The sequence below is a fragment of the Pipra filicauda genome, unplaced genomic scaffold (assembly GCF_003945595.2).
Source record: "Pipra filicauda isolate LSUMZ 115617 unplaced genomic scaffold, ASM394559v2 scaffold77_size3566232_pilon, whole genome shotgun sequence".
Taxonomy (NCBI): domain Eukaryota; kingdom Metazoa; phylum Chordata; class Aves; order Passeriformes; family Pipridae; genus Pipra; species Pipra filicauda.
The window spans coordinates 1,516,925-1,540,944 of record NW_024104953.1 but is presented as its reverse complement, the minus strand read 5'-3'; the positions used below and the strand labels follow the sequence as shown (position 1 = coordinate 1,540,944).

The 24,020-nt window shown below is 44.2% G+C and overlaps 2 protein-coding genes across 3 annotated transcripts in view; one reads left to right on the top strand and one right to left on the bottom strand.

The window, feature by feature from the left end:
- SNAP25 (synaptosome associated protein 25) overlaps nt 1–24,020 on the bottom strand; it is a 60,575-nt gene that overhangs the window by 19,317 nt on the left and 17,238 nt on the right. For both annotated transcript variants that reach the window (XM_027748039.2, XM_027748038.2), the window contains exons 2-4: nt 9,186–9,320; nt 8,487–8,528; nt 203–251 (exon numbers count right to left, since the gene is read on the bottom strand). In XM_027748039.2, the coding sequence (XP_027603840.1) occupies nt 203–251; nt 8,487–8,528; nt 9,186–9,257 (163 nt within the window). In that variant the 5' untranslated portion in view covers nt 9,258–9,320. The remainder of the gene's footprint in view (nt 1–202; nt 252–8,486; nt 8,529–9,185; nt 9,321–24,020) is intronic.
- The window catches only part of PAK5 (p21 (RAC1) activated kinase 5), a 250,509-nt gene continuing 242,713 nt past the window's right edge, over nt 16,225–24,020 (top strand). Inside the window, exon 1 of the mRNA XM_039389848.1 lies at nt 16,225–16,356. The gene's annotated coding sequence lies outside the window, so the exon portion shown is untranslated. The remainder of the gene's footprint in view (nt 16,357–24,020) is intronic.

The following is a 24,020-nucleotide window of genomic DNA, read 5'->3' as shown; positions in this document are numbered from 1 at the left end:
AATGGGAGACAGATCAAAAGAAGTACAGACTCTTAGGCAGTTGTTGGTTCTCTGTCAGACAACGATGCTAAAGGCAAAGAGGTTTTCTGGGTTCTCATGCACAACCACACGTATTTTGTGTCTTTCGTTTCCAGGGTTGCACACAGTTAGTACAGAACTTTGAGAAGGGTTATACTTCCTTACTGAAGCAATCTGAACTTACCTCCTTGCTCATCCAACATAACCAAAGTCCTGATACCAGCATCTTTACTCTACATCCCAATAGTGGTAGCAAGGGAAGGAGAGAGAGGGGAGAAGAAAGAGAGAGAGAAAGAGAGATCAGTGAGGGAACACTCAGCCCTTGGTACGGGACACAGGAGGACAAAAGAAAAACAGGGAAAGGAATGACAAGGTCATCAGGGGCTGGTGGCACAGTCCAAAGACTTTATGTGCCTGGACACTGTATAAGGAACCAGGTAGTCTCAACTGTACCATCAATCCTTCTGGATTCACCGGGATACTGAACTTCTGCAGAAAGCACAGAATCAGGGACCTTGCAATTAAAATAATCACTTAATGCAACAGTAATTTCTAAAAAGAGAGGGTTCATCTCCAAGTTCACTGAAGCAGAAGAAGGGAGGATGAGGCTGTTGGTATTGCAGGTGTGTGTTAATCCCACAAAAGAAATTCCCAGGGAAAACAGATATGACACAAGCATGTTTGGGAAGGAGGCACAGTGGTTTGTACACAGCCCTTGCTGCTGTCAGAAGTCAGAAAGCTTACCTACTTAGGAAATCCATTTTAAAGTAGGCTAATATTTAATAGGATTAAGCCATATTTTTTGGCTCAGTGATCTAATAGATATGGGTTTGAGCCAAGTTTTAATTCAGTCAACAGACACCTTTAGCATTAATGGACTTTGAATTGAGCTCAAAGGTAGGATTTTTAAAACACCTACACACTGAAACTGCCTCTGCTCCCACAGCTTAGTGGGAATCTTATCACTGCTGTTGCTGGATACAGGGTTTGAGCAAAGCTGAGCCACTCGGAGCTCCCACTTGCCTAAACCAGCAGCAGGGCACCTTTCACAAGTACAATTTTTGCATTTGTTATCCTCACTCTGGGCTGTCTTGGGTTTCTGGGTGCTGTGATACTGAGCTGTATCACAGATCAGATTAGCTCCTTTTTAATTACCAGGGGGAAACCAGCTCCATTCTGCTTGGAGCAGTGATAACATCTGTGAATAATTAATGGCCTGAACGATCATCTGCCTGTTGCATGTCAAGAGCAGATGAAGTCCTCTGTGAAGAGGAGCTACCTGGACATGAGCAGCAGTAATTTGCCTGCTTCCAGGAACATAAAGCTATCTATGCTCCTGTGGAACAGATAAAGGTGGTGGTGTCCATTTTACAGGGGGCAGGGGAGTTGCTCACAGTTGCAGGGGAACACAAGGAATAGAAACCTAAAGTCCTGACGGTCCCTGTGCTTTTCAAGCCACCCACTCCTTGAGGCAAATGAAGGACTTCATATTATCCTTCCTCCCAGCTACCCTGCTCCCTGTCATCGCCCATCTCTTTTCCTGGGAGCAGGGAAGTGTCTCTGGCCCTCAGCTGCCCATTCTGTGCTCCCAGGGTGCTCCCAGGCAGGACACAGCCCACGCTGGCTCGGCCACAAGCCTGACTCTGGCACGCTCGAGGGCTGTTTGCCTGGTGCAGCTGGTGCAGTTTGCCTGTTTGCCTGGTGCTTCTCTGCTGGGCTTCAAGAGGATCCTGCTCGCCTCAAGAGGGACGAGAGATGCCTCTTGTCTGCCTCTCTCTGCACTCCCATTCTTGTCTTTAATGTCTATGTCACTGTAGAAACGGGCAAAAACCTCAGATGTGTGCAGGCTGGCTTGCTCCCTCTTTTGAAAAAATCCCTGCGTGAGGTGCCAGATGGTGAGAAAAGGCCTCCTGCCTCTCCCCATAGTCTGGTGCACCCTGCTGCCCTCAGGTCAGCCACCTCCCAGGTACCCACTGCTGCTCTCTCTCCCTCCAAGCTCATACTGCATTTACTTGAATCCCAGCCAGCTTTTATTTTTGAAGCCTGTAGAAACTTAGGGTCCGAGGGTTACCTTAGACTTGCCTATTTAGAATAGAGAAACCACTTTTAATTATCTTACATTTGCTGTGGGACAGGTCTGCTAAGCAATGGCTTTTTATTGGACTCTTTCTATGCTCTGAGTGTCCAGGGAGGTCTTACCTTAAAAGAGTTAATATTGATCTATTTATTTCTTATTGTATTTTAACAAACATACATCATGCAAATATAAGAAGGCTGCTTGGGTCCTGAGTCATCTTGTGTTTCAGTAAACATATTTTACTGAGTCTGACATGGGACTCTTCTAAATACTGGACTCAGAAACCTGCAGCTGGTGCTGTGATAGTTGTTGGCTTTCAGAGAATCAAACACAGTCAGGCTGAGAAATATTTGCTGCTCCTTAACCCTCTTACCTTAGTTTCCTGCTGCATTTAACATCTGAGTAAACTCCCTTTATGCAGCTAAGATGTCCAGTGACCTGAATAAGACGTGTGCTGAGAGATGAACTCAGCAATTAGACCTTACGGTTTGTATTTCATATCGAATCCTTACAGGGAGTGAAAGAGGTGAAATTTTCTTTTATTTACCTGATCATCAGTGCCACAACATCAATACTAATGTGAAAATATTAAAGGGTGTGCAGTGAATATACTTGTCTGCATCTGTGTTCTAATCAAAAGCATATTGAAGCTAATAAAGAGATGGTGACTGGCAAAGATGGGAGATGATTCAGACATCAAGTGACAATCTCCTGCTGTTCCAAGTTTGTATTAAGCATTAATTTTTAGCTTTTCCACAAAAAATTAAATGTGTAAAGCAAATTTTAAAATATAATCACATTTGTGCATTTAAAACAGATCCGGACTTTTAGAAAAATTCAGTCTTTTTATTGTAACTGATCCTTTAGATAGCTCAAAACTAAACCTGTCTGTAAGACAGAACTGCTCTAAAAATGTGTTCATCATCCATATGTCTGAGCAGGAGAAAATCACTCAGTACCTGACCTTCAGTGACAACAGACTGAGGCATCTCTGGGAACTAAAACACCTCTTCAGTTAAAAGTTTCTGCACTCGAAGTACCACAGAAAATCCTCCTGGTCTCAGTGGGACCAGGTGCCAGCAGAGGCACTAGAACTGGGTGCTTGGAGAATGTAACAGGAGGTGACAAAAGCTGTGCCTGCAAAGTGCCAGCCCAGAAGAACCTGTTTGACAACCACTGATCCTAAAACCTCGACAGCAGGCTCCCATCGCCAAGGGCCCGGTGACCATGGTTTGATTTGTCTGATCCCGAGGGCTCAGGAAGGATTCCCACCCACATCCAGTGCTCACCAACATCATTAATATCCTATGTGGGAAGCCATGAATGGGTAGAACTAATGAGGTCCATCTTTTCATGAAAACGTGTGCTAATGGGACACGTTCCCAGGGATTAGAGCCTTTCTTTCTTCCTGTAAAAATTCAGGAATTTCCTAAGACCCTCCAGTCCTTGCCCAGGCAATCCTCTGTTTAGTTTGCAGCAAAATAGGGATTCTCAAAAAATGGGATTCTTCAACTGGCTCTGGCCAGGGAGAAGAAAAATGCATCTTTCATAGGACCCTACAGAGTTCATAGAGCACATTCCATTTTCATCCAGCTCTCAAATCTGTAACAGCCTTCTCTCTCCAGGATTACTTCTGACTCTCCTTGTCTTCTCATTGCACTTGAGAGGAGAATTTGGACTGTTGGATTTTGCCATGGCACAGGAAACATCTCACACTCTTTTCCTTTAGAAGAAAATGGCACGGCATCTCTTATGTTGAGGCATTAAACTGGCAGCTCTGGAGTTCCTCTGTTTATCCATAGTGCAGGTTTACTGCAGACAGGCAAATATATAATATATATAATAATTTTGCACATCAGATGACCCCTCAGAGCAGGAGACCATCACTTTCAACTTAGGGGAATATTAGGGGAAACAGAGCCTATAAAGTTTATGAAAGTTGGTGTCCTCGAACCTTTCACCAGCACTAAGCTCTAGTGGTTAGATAAAAGCAAACCAACCAGCAGTGCTGGTTTGGGTATCCTTTATATGAAGCACATGCCCAGGTTTTCCACTGGGCCACTGGCTAAGCTTATGATCAGAAAGCCAGAATATATGATTTTAAACCTCTGGGCTTAATTCAATTCTTAGATGCTTAAGTCTATCAGTGCTTCAGTGAAGCCAGTTTAACAGCATAACTGGGAACCCTTCTGGAGGCTTTAATGTACGTTATCCTCCATCTTCTGTAATAGCTTCTTCAAACTTTTTGGGGTTTTTTTGTGAGTGTTTCACTCAGAGCAAGTCAGCAACAAAATATTCACTGAAATTTGCCCAGCACTTTGGAGGGGAAATGCATTGCTATTTCATTTCTTATTATTGCTGTTACATAACTTAATTTCCCAAGGTGGGAATAAAAGTAGGGAGAGAATTGGAATGACTTCTCAAAGGGCTCATCAACCCCTCCAGGAACACAGTGTGTTCTGTCCTATCCATACCTGCTACAAAAGGCAGCTACTCAAACTTTGGGTTAGCCTGAGGGGTGATTTTCCTAACAGTGTAGGGAAATGATGTATTGGATGGAGAATCCAAATTCTAGAAATCTCTTTCTCTGCATTTCAGGAGATACCCTGAAAACCAGATATGCCTTTCAGTTCTGTGAAGAACATATGAACTTCCACTTCGATGAAGAATTTTGCTTTAATCAATATGGATTATAGAGTTGGTTTTGAATAAATTAATAGAGACAATTATGTTCCAGGACAGGCTGACATTCCTAGCAGTTCCCACAGGCACTAAAGAGAACTGTCAACACCCAAAAGACAAAAAATGTGGCCAAAGAAACATTTTTTAGTCATCTGTAGTAATGCATTTGCTCGGCTCCTGCTCCGAGTTCCCTGTTGCCCTGTTAATGCTCCGGTGTCTCCCCGTGTCTGATTAAAGAGCCACGTGACTGCTCTGCCTGTTAATTCAGATCCTCAGCCCCAGTGAATCTGTGACCCCACCTTGAATCCCATGTGCCTGGTTTTTGTGTAATGCAACCACCCTGACTCCAGCGCTGCCACTGCTTTACACAGACAGAGGGGTCTAACCCTGTGCTGGAAGAACTGAGACCAGAATTCTGGATCACATTCCCTTGTGCCAGACATGTATTTCTGTGGAATTACACTGGTTAAAACACTTTTCTGAGTAGAACTGTTCCAATAATGCAATAGTTCCAATGGTTCTTATGATGGCAAATGGATTTTTCAAATTAGCTGCGGCAAGATTTGGGCCAAACTCTAAATTAATGCGATACTTTTATTTTTCAGACTAGAGAAAATTTGACTGTGATAATAATGTCAGGGGAAACCCACAGCTAGTAAAATGGCATCCTGTGTGTTCAGTGTCCTGTGTAGGGCAGCATCATGAGCTTATCAAACTTTTATAGCTTAACATTTCAGCTTGGATACTTTGTAAGCTTTACTCTAACCTCAGAGCATATGAGTGGAGAACATAGTCCTCTCTGAATTTAAATGTACAAAACAGCCCTTTTGCCTGGACATGTTCCTAAATGCTTTCTTTTGGGCTTTCAGCAGTGCTGATCTTGTTGATATTAAACTCATGGCTTTTCCCCTGGCATGTGATATTCTGCATTGCATAACGTGGCCTCAGAGGTAAAAGGCTTGAACAAGAAGATAAGGAGGTCAGCTACAAACTACGTATTTACTCTCGCTTGTTCTTCCTCAGTTCATTTTTACTTTTTGTTTTGGCCCAAACATTGCACAGCATCATCATAAAATACGGGTATTTATAGCACTGAGTGGCTCAAATGAGCACTGGTCAGTGTAGATTAGCCATGCTGCCTGGGTACACTGGGCACCACAGAGCAAACTGGGGCTTGGAATCTGCCATTCCAGAACGGAGCTGCCTTGGGGCAAAGCTGTGGCTGCTTTTGTAACAGCCACTCACCACTTCTTGCTTCCTCTGTTGTGCCAGGACTGGAAAAATCAGCTTCTTGCAAAGCTGGGTTATAAAACCAAGCAGCAGTTCCATATTTGGTTTTCCTTGCTGATGTTCCCTGGGAACATCAGGGCTTAGTCTCCAAACTCAGACTGGTCGTCCTGGCAAGGAAGGCATGATCCTTTGGGACATGCCCCCCAGACAGTGACCTACAATTCATCATGAAGCACACCTTCTACTGCTGCAGGGCTTCCCTGGGTGGACAACACTGTTCTGACTCAGGAAGGAGTCAAGTCAGTCTGTTTATTCTGTATTTTCCTGGTATCTAGCAGAGTGGAGCCAGCCATGACAGGACTCCATACATATGTATATAGCAATAATGCATAGACATGGGGGCGTCCTCTTCCTGAGAAAGGAATAACATATTTGCTGTATCAGAAGGATAAAGTAAAAAGCACTCTGTCACTGAGAAAGAGTATTTTCTATCTCTACCCACTAGACAGGTTCTGCTAAGTAAGGGAGTATAATTGGATTTCTGGGGTCTATTAAATCATAGCCATGCGAGTTCGATTTCAAAGATTCTCATCATTTGTCTTTTCAGTATAAAATCTCTCACTCCCTAAATGCTTCATTCTTTTAAAAGTACCTGGGAGATGGGATCAGAATAACCAACCAGCTGTTTAGACCACAGAAGGATATTAAAGGTCTTTGATAGTCACATTAATGAAAATAATATGCAACTCATTTTGGAAGAACTCCCTTGACTGCTCAGTGCTGGTTTTAGCAACTTCTCTATTTGGACAGGGAGATATTGTAGCATCTGAATAAACGCCAGGTCCAGAGAGATGCTGAGCTCTTCCAAGAAGCTCTACAGCCCTCCATAAATTCAATGGTAAATTCAGCAGTCCCAGTTCTCCTCCCACTTTGCCATTTGCCGTGATTTAATGCTGAAATCCCAGTGGCGTTCGCAATATGCTGGTTCAATATGTTAGGAAGACTCAAGCAGTGCACAGGTCACACAAACACGGCTCAGGAGAGACAGGGCTGATATTTACTGATGGCTTGGCCCTGAGCAAGTCACTTCCCTTTCCTGTGCCTCTCCTTCTTCCCACTCATCATCTGCCTTGTCTATTTAGATCACAGGCATTTTGGGGCAGCAGGCTCTCCTGCATGGTGCTGGGGGGGTACCCATACGAGACTGTCTTCCATGTCATCAAATTGGTTTCAACAGGAGCTGCATCCAGCACAGAGTTGACACAAAGTGATGGTTAGAAATGGTGTGTCCAGGGAATTGTGCAGATAAAAGGGACAGATTGCTCATGAGACAAGAGCATGTTTCGGCTGCAAGGGGCCCGGATCTGAAGTGTTTGTGGAGGAGAAGCGATGCTGACTATGCTCAGTGACCCATCTGTCTGTCTGTACATGGAAATTTAATTTTGTCTCCACTGGACTCCACTGATCTTCACAGTCGTGATTGATTCCGAGGCCACTCAGCCTACGGCTGGGATTGTGCTTGTTCCTGAATGTGGGACCTGATGTAATTTTCTTCCCCTTGTCTCCTCTGGAGACTCCTCTGCTTGTCAGGAGTACTGGGACTGTCAGTGCTGATGACCCTGATTAAAAATGTCACCAGCTCCAGCGCCAGGGCTCACATGGCGTCTGAAAATAATATGTCCTGTCAGGCGGCAGCAAAGTTTTCCACCACCTGATGGCTGAACACTTGAAGCTAAACTGAGTTTGAGATTTTCCAACTTTTAAACCCCTTTGTTGTGAAGAGGGTGAAATACAGCCTGACTGAATTGTTTTTTCCCTTCTGGGAGTGACCCCTCCAGGCGGGTAGAAGCTGTAGTAGCTGTGAGGACTGAGCCGGGATCCCCTTCCTTAGCACCACGGAAAATCAGAGAACTCCCTGTTCCAAAGCAGTCAATCTGGGACATCTCATGAGCCTTGAAATCCTGATAAATATTTCAGAGATACATAAAGAAGTGGCATTTAAATACTGTGACTGGTGTTCTATAAAAATAGCCCAGAGTGTTTATGGAGAGGGAAGTATTTAGAGACAACAGGGCACGTGCCCTGAGGGCCTTTCTCACCTTCCCTGCTTGCAGTGCTAGGGCAAAGACAAGAGAGAGGTGCCAGCACGAGGCTCCTGGAGCTCTGCAGCACCTCAGCCACTTGTCCCTGACTCCAGGTCACCTTCAGAGGCTGTGCCTTTGCTTTATCTCCAGTATCCTGTCTCAATGGATACTCAGGTACGGGCAAACCAAACCAGTGCCTCGGCTGCTGGCCTGCCATGGACACTTGGCAGCCAGGGCACAGCATCTTGAATGGCCCTAGTAAGGGGTAGGGATAGGAGGGACAGAGTGGCACGTAAAGCCATGGATGTGCCTTAGCAATGTGAGTTATTAAAAAAGCACTTCCAGGATCAGACTCTCCATCACAACAGATGTGCAAATAAAATGCCAGTCCTTACCTCTTCGACAAGCTGCAGCATTCGACGGGTGCTCTCCAGGGACTGGAATGAAACAGAGGAAAATGTGCTTAGATTTGGCAAGTTATGCTTTCCAACACTAATGTGCAGGCTCATGCTGACACCATGTTTTTCCTACACTCTTTGCCTTCCCCCCCAAATCAGGCCATCAGCAGGGCACTGGTGATTTCTCCATCTCCAGCTCTCCATTAGGACTCACTAATGCAGCAATTCCCACTGCATCCTGAGGCAGCTGCAGTCTCCAGGGCTTGTGGTCCCCTTGCTCACACACTGCGGCGGTGCTGCTTGGAACAGCTGGTGTTCCGCTTTAAAAATAGTCTGTGGTTTTCAGCTACGACTTTTCAGGGACTTAATTGGTGACTTTTAACATTTAATAGGTTTGACAAATCGAAGGAATCCTCAGAAAATATTAAATTGCTGCTTTTTGCTCTGAGGCCAGTCAAATTGATGCACAATCTAATTCCTAAACCAAACTCACGATCAATAAATGCCTTAATCTTGACTAAACACAACATTAAATTTCACCCCAGCTCATCTCATTTCCAATTCTGCTTTCAGTGTAAAGCTGACGGAAAAGCAGAATCAGCCCTAGAAATCCTTTTGCCGGCTGCGCTCCTACTCCTGGCTGTGTCTTTCACACCAGCCCCAGCCCCAAGCTCCCAGTTTAGCTGCTGGTCTCACCTCATCGGCGAGCTGGTCCGCGCGCCGCTGCATTTCTTCCAACTCATTGCGCATATCCGCGTCCTCCGCCATCTTAGCTGTGGGGGTGTCTGTGGACGCCGCAGATCAGGGATTTGTGCTCAGCTGCTTGTGAGCCTGGAAGACACAAAGGAGAAGAAAGTGTGTGGTTAGGCTCCCTGGCTCGCTGAGTCCTGCTGAAATGTCAGTCCCACAAAAGTGCTTTAATTGCAGGAGTGCCCTCACCCAAACTCTCTTGTTCTGGATGGTAATTCCTGCACAGTGGAGAGCACACGGGGTTGCTCAAGGTGCTGCTTTATTCCTGTGTCATTAATCACTCTCGAAGAACAAGGACGCACCCTCGTCATGTTCTTTGAGGAGAAAGCTTCCTTTTTTCTTAACCTGTCAAATGTTATTCATATCAAAGCTGGAGGCTCAGGAGATGTTATTTGCTGCCAGAAACAGTCCTGAAACCCATTCGTTCTTCTCTAGAATTAAAAGGCTTAATGTGAAGGAGGTCAAGGCTGAGTCTGTGCCCCCCATGTCCTGTGTTTCAGCTGCATCGCTCGGAGGGCTGGGTGCTCAGCTAATACATTTGCAGAGAAATTAAAGACAATGAAACTTTGCAGATTTTTACGGGCTAATGACTTGTCCACCACGCTGTAGGTCAGGCTATGAAATGATATTTACAGCTAGACTAGGAGAAGTTGTCTTCCTGGGAGGATCCTTCATTTCAGGGGAAGCGAAGTGACCATAGGACCTAACTTGTGTTTTCAACTTCTCTGCAAAGTGGGTGAGATTCTGATCTCTTATCCCTCTTGATACAGAACAACACCACCGAGCCCATTGTAACCAGAGGTCAGGATGCAGCCCATTAGTTCTCCTTTGGGTAGGGTTTCTTTCTTGTTACAAACTCAAGCTAGCTCTGATTACTGAGCATGACTTGATTAAGAAAGGCGGGTCCTCCTACCATCTGTCAGATCTTCATAACAACAACACTGGCTTATTTCTTTGCTCGATTCAAGCATGGCATGTTGCAAATTACTGCTCACTGAATGTTTATTGCAGGAAAACCTAATCCCAGGTGCAGAGGAGCTGGGGAAGTTGTGGGGGATGGCAAATAACCAGCCATAAAGCAGGTGCCATCAGGCTCAGTTACAGAAGGAGGACAAAAGCAGCCCCTTTCAGCAAAGCTGCTCTAAGAAGGCAAAACCCCAGGGGCTGTTTTCTGTCCCGTCTTTGTGATATGTGCACCCTTTATGAAACAACATAAGTCAGGGTAGGTTTTAGCTCTAAAATCTTAACGGTAACAACTGTGTTTAAATGGAAGTTACTGTATATTGGAGATGAATCCATTCCTCACTTTGACTGTGCTCTCCATCAGGACCTCAGGAGTATGGGCTGAACAGGTACAGCTGGGTGGCAGCAGTATTTTCTCGACCACACTCTGTTTGCTTAGAATTGTGTAAGGAAAGCAGACAGCTCCTTGCATCTCCTCTGAAGCTTCAGCAGCAGATCTGCTGCTTTTCTTATCTAAGAGGGAATATGTGACCTTCATGCTTTCACATTAGCTGTGCCCTCACTCGTGGTTGCTTTTCCTCTTTGAAGCTACAGCAGGAAGAAATCCATCTCGAAGAGTCAGCCCTGCAGCTACTGGCACAGCATCCTACTTTCATCACTGAGCACATCGCCACGTTCTTGTCAGAGGGAGCCTGGCATTTTGTGATGGTCACACAATGTGTAGGAGCCCAAATGTCTGCTGGAGAAGGCCACCTGGCTCTGCCAGCTGCATGGTCACAGCGGTGAGAAGGACCAAGCTTAAAGCAACTCATCTGCAGCACCAGCTGATGCAAAGCCAGAGCTTAATTTCATGGCTTATATTCAGGCTGGTGTCGGACACTTCAAGGATGTTCACAAAATGAGCTTCACAGAAAATGGTGCCCTCAGATGTTTAGGAGGAAAAGAGGAACCAGAAACTGGTCTGTGCCTAACGGGCATGTGAAAGTGTGGGGATATTTTCGAAGCCATCCCAACTTTCCCACCCTGCCGCTGCACTCGTGGGGCCCTTTGTGGCACATCACGCACCTCCAGGAAGACGCTGCTCCTGGTCACAAATGCAGCATGCTCAGCTGGGATAAAAAGAAGTTATTTCTGTAAAGAACCGTGCTCCAAACTCCTGTCCCACTTGGCACAGGCTGGCACCAGGACTGGTCACTGCTTCACAAATTGTGGGTTTTTTTCCCAGATTGAGGCAAAGCCCAGCATTGAAATATTTCTGGCGCGGCCTCTGTGACAGAATATCGAGATTAAGTCTGTGGACCTAATTTTTGAGCATCTAGTTAAAATATTCTCCTCTGCCTGGATCCTTGCCAAACCTGTGCTGGCAGAATTGCAGCACCGAGCTTTAGGAAAAACCAGGACAATTTGGACAGGACTTTGGGACTGATCTAATTGGTAAATACAAATAGCTCTGAGGGGCAGGAAACTGGTTCTGTGCTATGTCTGCCTGGTAGCATCTCATGAGCTGTAAAGTGGGAGGTGATGCATCAGTGAGAGGGTGGGATGACAACAGGGAATTTGGTTCAGTCTCTAAGCATATCCAGTGTGAGCTGAATGATTACAGACGTGGAAGTGAGCTGAGTGTTTCTACTGGCAGTAATGAATAATAACAGGCTCTTGGTCAGTCACTGCAGATAATAAAAATTGCACAGAAAATTCCGTTCTCATGTAGATTCCAGCCTGACTTTTGATCATTTCCCTAGTTTTTTTTTGATCATGAGCCAGTGGTGGTGATCGGTGGTGCAGAAAAGAAACAAAGTGGAAAAAAACTGTCATATAATCATAGAATGCTTTAGGTTGGACAGGACCTTAAAGACCATCTGTTTCCAACCCCCCTGCCATGGGCAGGGACACCTCTCACTACACCAGGTTGCTCAAAGCCCCAGTCCAACACTTCCAGGGATGGGGTGGCCACAGCTTCTCTGGGCAACCTGTTCCAGGTCTTGACCCCCCTCCTGGTAAAGAATTTCATCCTAACATTAATCTCTACCTTCTCTCTCTCAGTTTGAAGCCATTGTCCCTTGTCCTGTCACTCCATGCTCTTGTGGGTTTTTTTTTAGAGTTACCCTTCTTGGTTAGTTAGAACCATCAGTTGGCATCTTAGTGACAGAAGCCTCTTATTTTGCATCAAGCTAAAAAAAATGTCAGGGCTTGTAACCAGAGAGATGTTGTGCAGCAAGTGATCGAACTTGACAGGTTTATTGAGATTGTTTGGTATTTGTAAAGCACTTAGAATGGGTTGAGAAATAGCAAAAAGAATTCTTCCAGACAAGTCATTTTACATCAAGTTTTAGTCATAAACACAAGTGCCCTGCAGCTGTGCTGATTCAACTTTATTTAATAGAAAACCGTGCACAAGAATCAATAAAGGTTACTGATTTGCACACAGTATGATGAACTACATATATTTTGTAGATGGCAGGGAATAGGTTTAAATTTTTTTGCAGATTTTGCAATTTATAATGTGGAATAGGACTTATTAGAGATAGGATTTTCCCTGAAAAGTCCTATTTAGGCTGAAACTCCTTTCCAGTGCCATGAATTTCCAACCACAAACCCTGTTATCAATAACAAACCTGTAGAGAGAAGATTTATGCTTTGAAGGGAATAATCTGTAAAGTACAAATTAACAGTTTGCCCTCTCTGGTGTTTCTTAGGAACACCTACATATATATAAAACATTCAAGCTGAGTGAACTCAGGAATGGCCAAGAAAAGGTAAACCATAATGGATTTGCCCTCACTGATACTGGACAGACTTTCAAAAGCATAAGGCATCAGTCTGGCTTGGGCCCACTATAACCTACTCTTGTTGTAGTAGAACAGAAACAGGCCTAAAATACTATTCAGGACTTTTAGTGATAAATTCCATGTGGAATTTATATTTTTGATCCCAGATGATATTTTTCTTTCTGTTCTCATTTAAGTTTATCTAAACTAAGTATCAAAACCCTATAGTTGCCTTAGGAATTTAACATAACTGGAATAAACTCTCTGAAACGTACTCTGTACTTTTAACTTCAACTACATTTTATTTTGTCTGCGGTCCCCGCAGAGATGACAGATCAGAAAACCAAAGTAGGGATCTAATATGTTAAGCAATATAGATCTAAAACTTTGATTAAAAAAAAAAAAAAGAGTTGCTACAGAAGTTGCATCTCTCCATTCAATTTGTGTTTCTAGTTGCAATAATTGCCTTCACGAATGTCTTCTACACAATGCAATTAACTCCAGGCACTTGGGTGACTTACATCAAATCCTCTGTGAGGTGGTCTCATGTGTTACACCAGTGCTTGCACAGCTGACTAAATGGTAAAGAAAAATACAAAGAGAGACCAGCTAATGGAAAGGCATTGCCTATTGTGCTTTGCATTCTGCCTCTGCTATTTTAGCCGTGCTAAGATGCAATGAAGAATCTTATAGCAAGAACATTATATAATCTGTATGGAGTTCTACTGAAGGCTAAGAGAGACCTACATCCATCCCCAGAGGAAGAGAGATACAATGAGTGACCTTTGAAAGCAAATATTTGCTTCCCAGTGGTATAAACACTCCAGTGCAATAAATACAGGAAAATGAAAATGCTGCAGTTTACTGTGGTGAAAGCAACACAGCAATAAAATGTTCATTTTTAAGCACTCTCCCTGTTATTAAAGGACACATCTATTCTTCCTGTGGATATTTGTAGCCAGAGGATGACTGCATTGGCATATTTTACTGAAAAAGTCAGGGTCAGTCAATACCAGCACATTGGCCATGTCTTTCACCACCTTCACCACCCTTCCCTAGAGGGGCTCTTGGTGGCTGGATTATAGGAGATGTGCTGGCATTAACCCCAAAGCTCAGTGTGGCCCAGGAACTGCCTGCTAACACCAGCAGGAAACGAAATTACACTGCAGGGGAGACCCTGCTGCAAAAGGGTGCTTGGAAACCAAGACCTGTGTGTGTTGCTGACACCAGCAGGTTCTCCCTGAAATTATGTTGAGGATGGAGTGTTCGAAGGCAGATCCCAACAGAAAACCAGGAAAGGCACGTGTGTGCTGTCCACAGTTGGTGGGACAGGCAACAGCTGGTGAGAAATGATTTAAGGCACTTGGAAGTATAATTTTATGGATCGTGGGCTCAGAGCAGTGGCCCTCACAAGCTCTAACTTTTCTGACTTCTGTCATCTCCATCTTCTTTCACCCAGGGCTTACCACAATTAATACTGTCTATAGCTAAACATGCCCTGCTTTTGCTCTTATTGCATTTTAATTGATCTGAAAGCACTTGGAGAAGAAATCAGGTAATTTTGTAATGAAAAACCCTATTTAAAGATTTTATGATATGGCATAAAATGTAACAATGAAAAATTACTACGAACTGTTATTTAGATTTAAATTCTAAATAGCTTTGAAATAAAATCTTGAGGAAAGTCTGCTTTTTATATCACTTCTGCAGCACATCCTATTGCCTGGATGTAGTTTATTCACAAGATTTTCAGCAAAGTTCTCATTTCCAAAGAAACTCCTTTGTAATGTTTGTGTTACTGATTAAACCAAGAAGCTGCCTCTGTGTTTCCATAGGATATGTTATTTTTAATCCATGGCACAGACACCTCATCTCTCTCCTGCTGTTGTCCCACAGCGTGTTGCTTCAAACCTTTAGGCCCAGCTCCACGGCCCAGGCTGACAGAGCACAGTGATAACCAACTTCACTTTGAATTTTTACTGGATAGTCAGTAAAGAATAATTCCTACTGGTGAGGGCCTGTCAGGGAGTGACTTTGGAAAAGACAGGCACTGAGATCTTGCCAATCTGAATTCAGGAGAAGCAGGTAATTCCTAGTTTGTTACTGTCTTCCTGCATTGCCTCAGGCACTTTATTTTACTCCCAGGGCTCGCTTGCTTTGCCTGTAGACAGGTCTCTGGAGCTGCAGGAAATGCTGGAGATATTTGATTTCCTGCTGCTGGCTCTATCTGTCAGCATCGTGCAGATGTCTTGGATACCCTCTGATGGGAATGCTTGTCCGTGTTTAACAGCTGAATCTGTCCCCCATCTACACAACACAGATGAAATCCTTCTTTTCCTTCCTATCTTGCCCTTTTTTTTTTGTCCTACTTAAATTTCAGGTGTTTCAGGGCATGGACTGTCACTTGGTTTGGGGTCCAGGACAACTGGGACTTCCAGATAAATGCTAATGAGCATGATGTCACATTCTCTGTGTCACAACCCATACTTAGGATCAAGAACTTTCTAGTCAGAGGCCAAAATGAAGATTTTGAAGTATAATTAGACAAAATTATGACTCCTGACTATGTGCTGAATGTGTTAGAAAAAATAGTTGGAAAACAGTCTTCCTAGGGGCTCGTGTTGTTATAATGGCAGAAAAGCTCAATCAAATGATTTCTGAATGTGAATGCAATTAGGCAGCACAGAAGTGCCAACAGAGGAATTACTTCTTGCAGACATGGGCACCTCTGCCCCTGCTGTCCCCTGATCCCGAGTGGGTTAAAGAGGGGACTGTGTGTATCTGCAGCACAAGGGGGGTGTGGGCACAACTGCTCTGTGCCTCCACCATCTGCAAATCGGCAGGTTATGAGCAACACATCCCACAGTCCCCCCAGGCACTGCAGCCGGGGGCAATGGCTGTGGGAAAAGTTGCTGCTGAGATCTCGGAGCAGAACAATCCACCATAAATGAAACGCCTGGAGCCACCCCATCCCAATCCCAATCCAACACAAATCATTGCTGTCCTGTCAGCTGTCAGACACACGGCTGCTCCACCAGGCTCCAAGACGTGCCTGTGGCTTTACCAGGCTCCTGCACGGAAAAACAATAAAGCACAGAGCAGCCATTTTGTAACAATTTCACCTCAGAGTAATAACAACTTGACTTTCTGTCCCTTTTGCTGCTAAAAGAAAATAAACCCCTCCCTGTGTTACCCCTTTGCAGTCGTTTTTACACCTATGTACCCACACGTTTTGTTTTTTTTTTACTTTCCAGCAGCAACAGAAAAACATTGAAAGCAAAATATTTGTTCTGTTCATCTGGGAGAGCAACCAGCCAGAGTGGTGGAGGGTGAAGAAAGAAACCTTCTTATCAGGAGTGATCAGAGACCTGGCTGAACTGGCTGCTGTAAGTCTAATTCCCTGTTATTACAGCTACCTGCCTCATACAGCTTCATTTATAATTTAGCAAGCTATATCCTATGGTTCCCTAACTTTATTGTGTTCCCAACTAGTTCTGAGTCCAGTACCCAGAAAATATTTCACTTCTAGCACAAATTAATTCACAGCCAGAAAACAGCAGCTTGTTCCTGTGCTGCTGTTGTCTTGTGGCTTAAATAGTTTCTCTCCTTCCCTGCTCTCTCCTTCTCTGAGGTTTCAGCATTTCTTATGATGTGAAAGATCAGACTCCATCAGTCCTTTCCTGGTAGATGGGCTGTTTACCACCCTGATCATCCCACCAGCTCTTGGTTGTGCTGGTTTCATTTGAATTAGTCTTCTCTGGAAAAGGGTGGCTGGCATTTCACGAGGAATTTTAAATAAGGATATGGGCTTTGCTCAAAGGGCTTGGTGCTTCCCTGTCGTTCCAGGAGATACCTGCTCCAAAATATCCTACAACCTCACTTGCCATTGGCATAGCTGGGTCTTGGTGGCTCAGGACAAGAAATCCAGGTATTAGCAGAGAGGATTAAACAAAATGTCTTGACTTGTGACAAAGCTATTTGCATTCTGTGGCCAGAATCTTGGAGAAAAACTAAAGGCATCTGCTTAGCTGGAGGATGAGATTTCTGACTGTGTCATGATTTTCAGTAAAACTCACTCCCTGAATCTGTTCAAGTCTTCAAAATATTCACTCACCATCACGGCAGCAATGACGAGCAGTCAGCCTTTCCTTCATTATATTCAACCTGGGTTTCTTTACACTGCTCCTAAGCCACTAAATCTGATTAATGGCCAATTTTAGAAGCCAGTGGTGAAAGTCACGCCCCATTTCCACTTGGAGGAAGTTTCCCCACTGCCTTTAGTGGGGTCAGACTTGCAGGTGGAGCTCCCAGGCAGCCACGTGCTGGGAAATGCTGGCAGTGTGTGAAAAGGGGGTGTATGAGTGTGAGTGTGTAACCATCTAATAGGAGTCCTTGGTGTCTGAAATGCTTTTCTGCCAAATTTTCCTGGGGCTTTACCTTGCTCCCCTCTGTTTCTGTTAGATTAATAGATGGCTAGATAAATGGCAGGGAAATATAAAATGGAATTACTGCAAGACATTTATTGAGGGATTCAGGAGAGAGCAGGGAATGAGGAAACTGCATGGCAAATTTTTGTGGGGAGTTTAAGGGTGTTCCCAACAGGCTGCATGAGGACTTGTTGCATTTGCTGTTCCTGGGTCTGTAAAAAGAAACCCTTCCCTCTGCAGTCTTATAAAGAGTGCCCAGAGCTCCTGGTGCAGCCCCTGCCTCCATCACACATCCAACCCTCTTGCCCATCTCTGTATCACACACAGATCGAATCACTGGCAGAAAATGCAAACCAGTACAGCTCATCCTCAAATTTCCTATAATGATCCAAGAAAGCAGACTGACAGCTGAAGAAAGACATTTGTAGGCTAAATGGATGATGAAAAGGAAACCCACAAATTGGAGAAAGAGTTTTATTTTTTTTTAAGGCTAAATGGATGATAAAAAGGAAACTCACAAACTAGAGAAAGATATTTTTTTTTAGCCCAAATGGATGATGAAAAGGAAACCCACAAACTGGAGAAAGGTATTTTTAGGCTAAATGGATGATAGAAAGGAAACCCACGAGTATTACAGTAAGAAAAGGGAGCCCATTTGCATTGGCCTGTCACAAAGTAGAGCTAATTTCTGCTGCATTTTGTGGAAGTCTGGAAGTCAGGGGGAAATTTTGTGGTAACTTTATTTAATTTGAAAGCGATCTTTTCAAATTAACTGGAGGGAGCAACGAGTAACTCCGCCTTTAAAACAGACGTGAAATTCTTCATTTGCATGGTAAAACTTGGTGCTATCCTGCCTTTGCTAGTCCTGATGCTTTTAGGACTAGATGAGACAAGCCATGAGTCTAACTAGCACTTTGACAAGCTTAGCATGGAACAGTTGATGATTTTGATAGACAGGAAAATATGGAAAAGAATTTTGTGGCGGAAGAACCATAATTCAGTATTTTAGTGTAAAAGATTGGCAGTGACACAGTTAACCCCATCAGCATCAGTGTTGTCATGGCTTTGATTTCAAAGCAATAGAAGGAATAAAGTGTTCCCCTGATGGTGTTTGTTACGGGCTGTCAGCACACTCAGCTGACATTTCATTGCTTTCTGCGTGGTTCGTATTTGCAAGATTTCTCTGCCACCTCCCCCTGCCCCTGGGCTGTGTTACACCAGTAAGGACCTTAAATTCAACAGAAATGAAAGAAAGAAAATTAATGCAGCTATTACTACATATGAACATCTTAATAGGGGAGGAAAACTCTCTACACTGAGATCATGAGGGCATTAGGAATGTAAATAGACAACTTTTCCCCTTTTGACACTGTATGTGGTAAACAAAGCAATTCTTTATGTTTATAATACTCTTCCTTTCCTTTCTGCCTGATGGTAAAAGCGTGGCCACGTTTCAAGCAATGAGGCTGATATATTTTTAGCAGAAATCTTCTTTAACTAAGTCGTCAGAGTCAAATCAGCAGCTGACAAAATATAAGCATTATGAAACTGGGCTGATGGTGTTATTCGTAAAACTGGATTTTTAACTGAATGGCAGTTTTTTTCATCTGTGAGGGACAGCAAAAAAAGATATTTAAGAAATTATCTCACACTCTTTGAGAGGAACTGCTATCCAAAATGTGCCTGAAAGGAGCTCAGGATTCTGTCTGCACCTCCCCATTACTGCCAGTGGGTTTTCTCTAGGGCAAAGGAGCTTTAAAAATGGACAAGCAAAACCAAAAAGAACAAGGTTGACCTTTCTGAAGGAGTTCAGAGTTACCCCCGGGGATGTCTTCTTGTTTTGCCAACCCCCAGCCACAGCTCTTGGCTCAGGCCTCGCTTTCTGCCACACCCAGGGCAGCCCAGCCCAACCCCTGGCTCTGCTCTCCTCTGCTTTGTGCTCCAGTCTCCACTGGGAACTTGAACTGTGGAAGCAGGATTAAAAGCTGAAGAAAGTTCATGAACTTTGGAAAGCTTACTTCCTTTCAAGAAAAAAAAAGAAATAGCTATGGCCGTGTTATAAAAAGAAAGGAGCCTACTTAGTTTGTAACTACCCTGATTCTCTGTTTATACAGAGGTGATACACAGATAGACGTGTGGGTACATAAAATGCAGGATAATATAAGGACACAGCGGAGTATCTTTTTTTAAATGCAGTTTATATAACAAAAAGGGCAGGGAACCCAGTTTTAAACCACTAAACCTTTTACAGATCTCAATTTTATTATTTCAGGGCTCTTTTATAGAGTCACAATAACAAAAAGTCCTGCTGCTATTAAATGGCTCATCTCCCTGAAGTGAAGCTGGACCCATGACCAGTCCAGACACATTTCTGAAACCCTGCAGTGCTGCAAATGCTGCTCAGACAAGGGAGGGGATCTGGCTGCTCTCTTTACTGGGCACAACTGGGACATGAAATGGGAAGATGCTAGTGTCATATCCACTGTTTGTCACTTAGATCAAAACCAATAAATTGGGAAGGACTGTTTAAGATGTATAGTTACAATGCACATACAGTTGTACAAGTCAAATATTGAAAGCATCTGGCGGTTCTAGGCTAAGCAACAAATTGTTTTAGCCATAGGAATGCATAATAGCACCCCGTGGATATGCAAAACTTATTCACTTTTCAAAGTTATTCACTTTTCAAAGGCCACTGCTGCTTTCTGATTCACACCTACAACTAATTCCTGGCTGCTACTCATTTTCCAGGAATCAGTAACAGAGATTCAAGAGGCCAAGGGTACACGTGCCCACCGGCTTCTGCTGGTGCAGGGTATGAGAACTTCTCATTATTTATTACAGGCTCATGAGGCTGCTTTTGAACCTTTCTTTCTTCTCAAGTCCATTTCAGCTTTCACAGGCTGATGAAAAAAGCCCCAGCACGCTCCTCCAGTGAAGATTACCCAGACTTGCGGGCGAGGATTTAGCCCTCCTAATACAAGAGCACAACTTCTATTCTTTTTTTTCCTCCTTTCTTTTTTTGTTGACCAATCAATTCAACACCAGGCTGCATAGCGCCTCAAGGGCATCGCTTTCAACCACGTGATCGGCAGATTAACAGAGAGGCTGCAAAATCCTTTCCGCTCAAACTGTTTTAACAGAGGATCAAAATCTTTCTCTCTGCGTGGGGATTTTTATTTAGCTAGTTCTTTTTATTCAGTTTGCACATGTTTGTGAAGGAATTAAGGCCTGCAAGGACACGCAAGATGGTCTGGTTTGCTTTCTAACCTTTTCCTTTCAATTTGTGTTTGGGAGTAGGAAGTTTTCCAGTTCCTGGCGGGAATGTTGCCTCTTCCCTGGGTCTTACAGTTGCATCATTGGTTGAATCTCCTAACAGATTATGGCCCTGAAAGGACAGAACTTAAAACATTTTGCAAAAGCTTCCCCTTTTCCCTGCTGTGGTTCTTTTTCTTAATAAGGGAGATATATGTATTGAACCAGGATGATACAATCTGCAGGGGAAAGGTTTGGGAAAGACAGGAGCTGGGTGAGTCCTGAGGGGACACGGCAGATTTACAGAGCTCTGCTGAACAATAAAACAAGAGATTAAATTTGATCACATGAATAAAATAAACAACAATTAACTGTTTCTTGGCCACAGCAGTCTGGCTCTTGGGAAGCTGGTGTGCAAACTGCAACACAGAGGTACATGAGGGTTCCTGCTGAAATCCTGTATGTTTAATGCCCAGATCCCTGAGGTGTGCAGGTACAGCTGCTGGTGATGGCAAAGGGTGTGTTCAGTGTTGTAGCACAGGAGCATTTTTACTGGAGAAAACAGGACTCAAAAAAACCCCCAAAACAGAGCAGAAAACCACACAGCCTCGTACCCATCTGAGGCATAAAAGCATACCTGGAGCTACAGAGATTGAGGATCACATGTGAAGGTTGGCCAAGAGGTTTCTTTGGCTCTGGCATGTGTTGAAACAAAACCAACCACACCTGCTCAGCTGCTGGACAATGAACCACAGCAGTGAGCTGGGACGAGGGCAATTCACATACCACTGGCAGAAACAGCAAGAATAAACTTAGCAAAATAATTGAATTGCTGACATTTGAGTGCAATCACAGCCTGGTCACGGACAGGTTGCAGAATTCAGCAAATAGAGGATTTTCCTAGAACCGTGCCTGGGTATTCCCACAGTCTTGCTGTCAATATCCTACAGCTCCAGATTTGAAGCTGGAGAGCTGAGGATGTGCTACACAGCTGAGGACAGAGGGATTTTGCCTCACTGCCTGGCAGTGAAAGCTCCAATCCCTTTTTTCACTTAAATCCTTAAACCTTTTTCTGCCATTGCTGGGACCTACATGGGGTGACTTTGGGTCTTTAAGACCAGAGGCTTTATAAAAAGCCATGCCAAAATGAAGGAATAAATTATTCCTCGCGTGGATGAATAGTGACAGCCAATGTGATTCTTCCAAACATTGAAACGGTACTTGGTTTATATCAGAAAAACAGGATTTGCCTTCCAACCTCTCTACCTTCTTAAGACACACTGTGTATTCATTCACCTGAGCATAAATCCATAGGATCTCTGGGTTTCAGCTGAGGCTGTCTGCTTTCCCAGTCTTTTGCATGGAAGCACAACTTGTCTCAAGGACAAGCGACCCTCGGCAGCGCTGCCTCTGAAGCATTGCAGGGATGACTCACCCAGACTGGGAGCAAGAGGCACCAGTGCTTACAAAGCTCAGCATGACAAGGACCACAGGGCAGAGCCCAGGGTGAGACGGAGCTGGGGCTGTAGAGCTCAGCACTGAGCAATCCTGGCCCTGCACAGCCTCTGACGTGGAGGAATTGTCTGAGTAAGAGGGAGGGCAGCAGATATCCTCCCAAAAGGTGTGTTCAGCACTGGTAGGTGGCTTCTGGAGATGTCCCCAACGGGGAGTTGGGAGTTGGAATGCTGTGAAGCTTGTGGGATCAGGCATTATAAAATACCCTACCCCACAAGGTGCTGTTACACTTCTAAGTGGCCAAGCAGTCAGGGTCCAAGGCTCAGTGTCCCAAGCACGTGGTGCACCCAAGGGTTTTGCTGGAGCTGTTCAAGGAACAGTAATTGTGTCTCTCCTCTAAGACCCACCAGCAGAGAGCCATCTTTTCACGTTTGGATAGAAGCCCTCTTGCCTTTCAGTATCAGCCAAGATCCCTTTATTTTATCAGCTGGTTTTAGTTTGGAGTGCTTCTCCCTTCACTTCTATCCCTCCTGCAAATCTATGTTTGAGGATTTTTAGAAATGGGAACGTTTTGAAGACAAGAACAATAATTGCTAATGAAGTCATTTGTTAGTAAAATTAGTTCCAATCAAGAATATTGACGTGCTTTACTATGTATTTATAAATACAACTCCTATAAGTAAAGACAGCAGGATGGGGCATGAACTTCATTTGAATGTAATCCAATTTAAATCTAAAGCAATCGTTGTTTGCTTGTATATTTTATGTAATTTAAATTCCTGAAGAACCAGTGAGTCTTCATTCTTGACCTAAGAATAATATGGGAACAATTCTGTGTCTGATATAGAATTTGTTTTCTGTAAGCAACGTTGCCCAGTTCAGATATTTCAGACTGATCTGCTTTCACTGTGCTGACACTTATTTTTCAATAAGTGACTGAAAAAAGGGAGATGATTCCTTCCTTCACGAAACCCCAATGGCACATAGAGCAGAAGATCCATGTGGTGTGAGAGATCTTGTAGTGCAGCTGCTGCCTTCACACTTCACCCAAGGGTAAATTGAAAAGCACAGATTTAAATGAAGTTACCCTCTTAAGCTTTGAAAACACATCTAAAGAGCACATCTCCAGGACAGAGAGCCTGGACCCATCTGGCAGACTAAAAGCCCCTTGTTCAAGCAAATGAAAAAAAAAACACCCGTTGTTGAAGAAAAAGGGGAATATTTATGTCACTTAAATCAGTTAATGGCTTAAGAGAGCTCTGTAACTGTACTTCAGCCCCTGTAAGCTTGGTGCCCTGTGACTGACAGCCAAGCCGTTGTCCAAAATTCCTGGGGCTTAGCCCAGATACAACGAGCAATGGGCAAGGACAGGATGCACATCTGTGGCCTCAGCCCTCGGGCTCTCTGCTCTCCTCTCTCATGGGTGAAATACCGATGTGCTGGTGAAAGAGCTGCACTTCCAGGTGACCTTGAGCTGAAGAGAACAGGGGCAAGAGATTTATTTAAGGAGCCCGTGGGAGGGGCACGGTCTATTTTTAAAGAAAAATAATCCATTTTGTGCATTTATTACACTTTGGGCCTGGGTGGCTGCCAGAGAAAAAGGAGCGCTCCCCTCCTCAGAGGGACCATTGCAAACCTGCCAGGAGCCCTCATGTTTTCTGCAGCACCTCCCTGGATTCTTCTGCTCCACAGCAGCCCAACAGCAGTGGGGTGCCTTTCCCCCTCTCTCACCGCTCGCAGCTGGACCCATAAATCCTCCTTTCCCAGGGTTTTGCCTCATTGCAACACCTCGTGGTTCCTGCAGACCAGAGGGCACTGCAGTCTCTGCAGTGAGTGACTCTGCTGCCATCGCTGCTCCCAAGGGGGCAGTGAAGATGCTGAGGAGGAGGTTTCCTGGGTGTTAAATTCAGGCA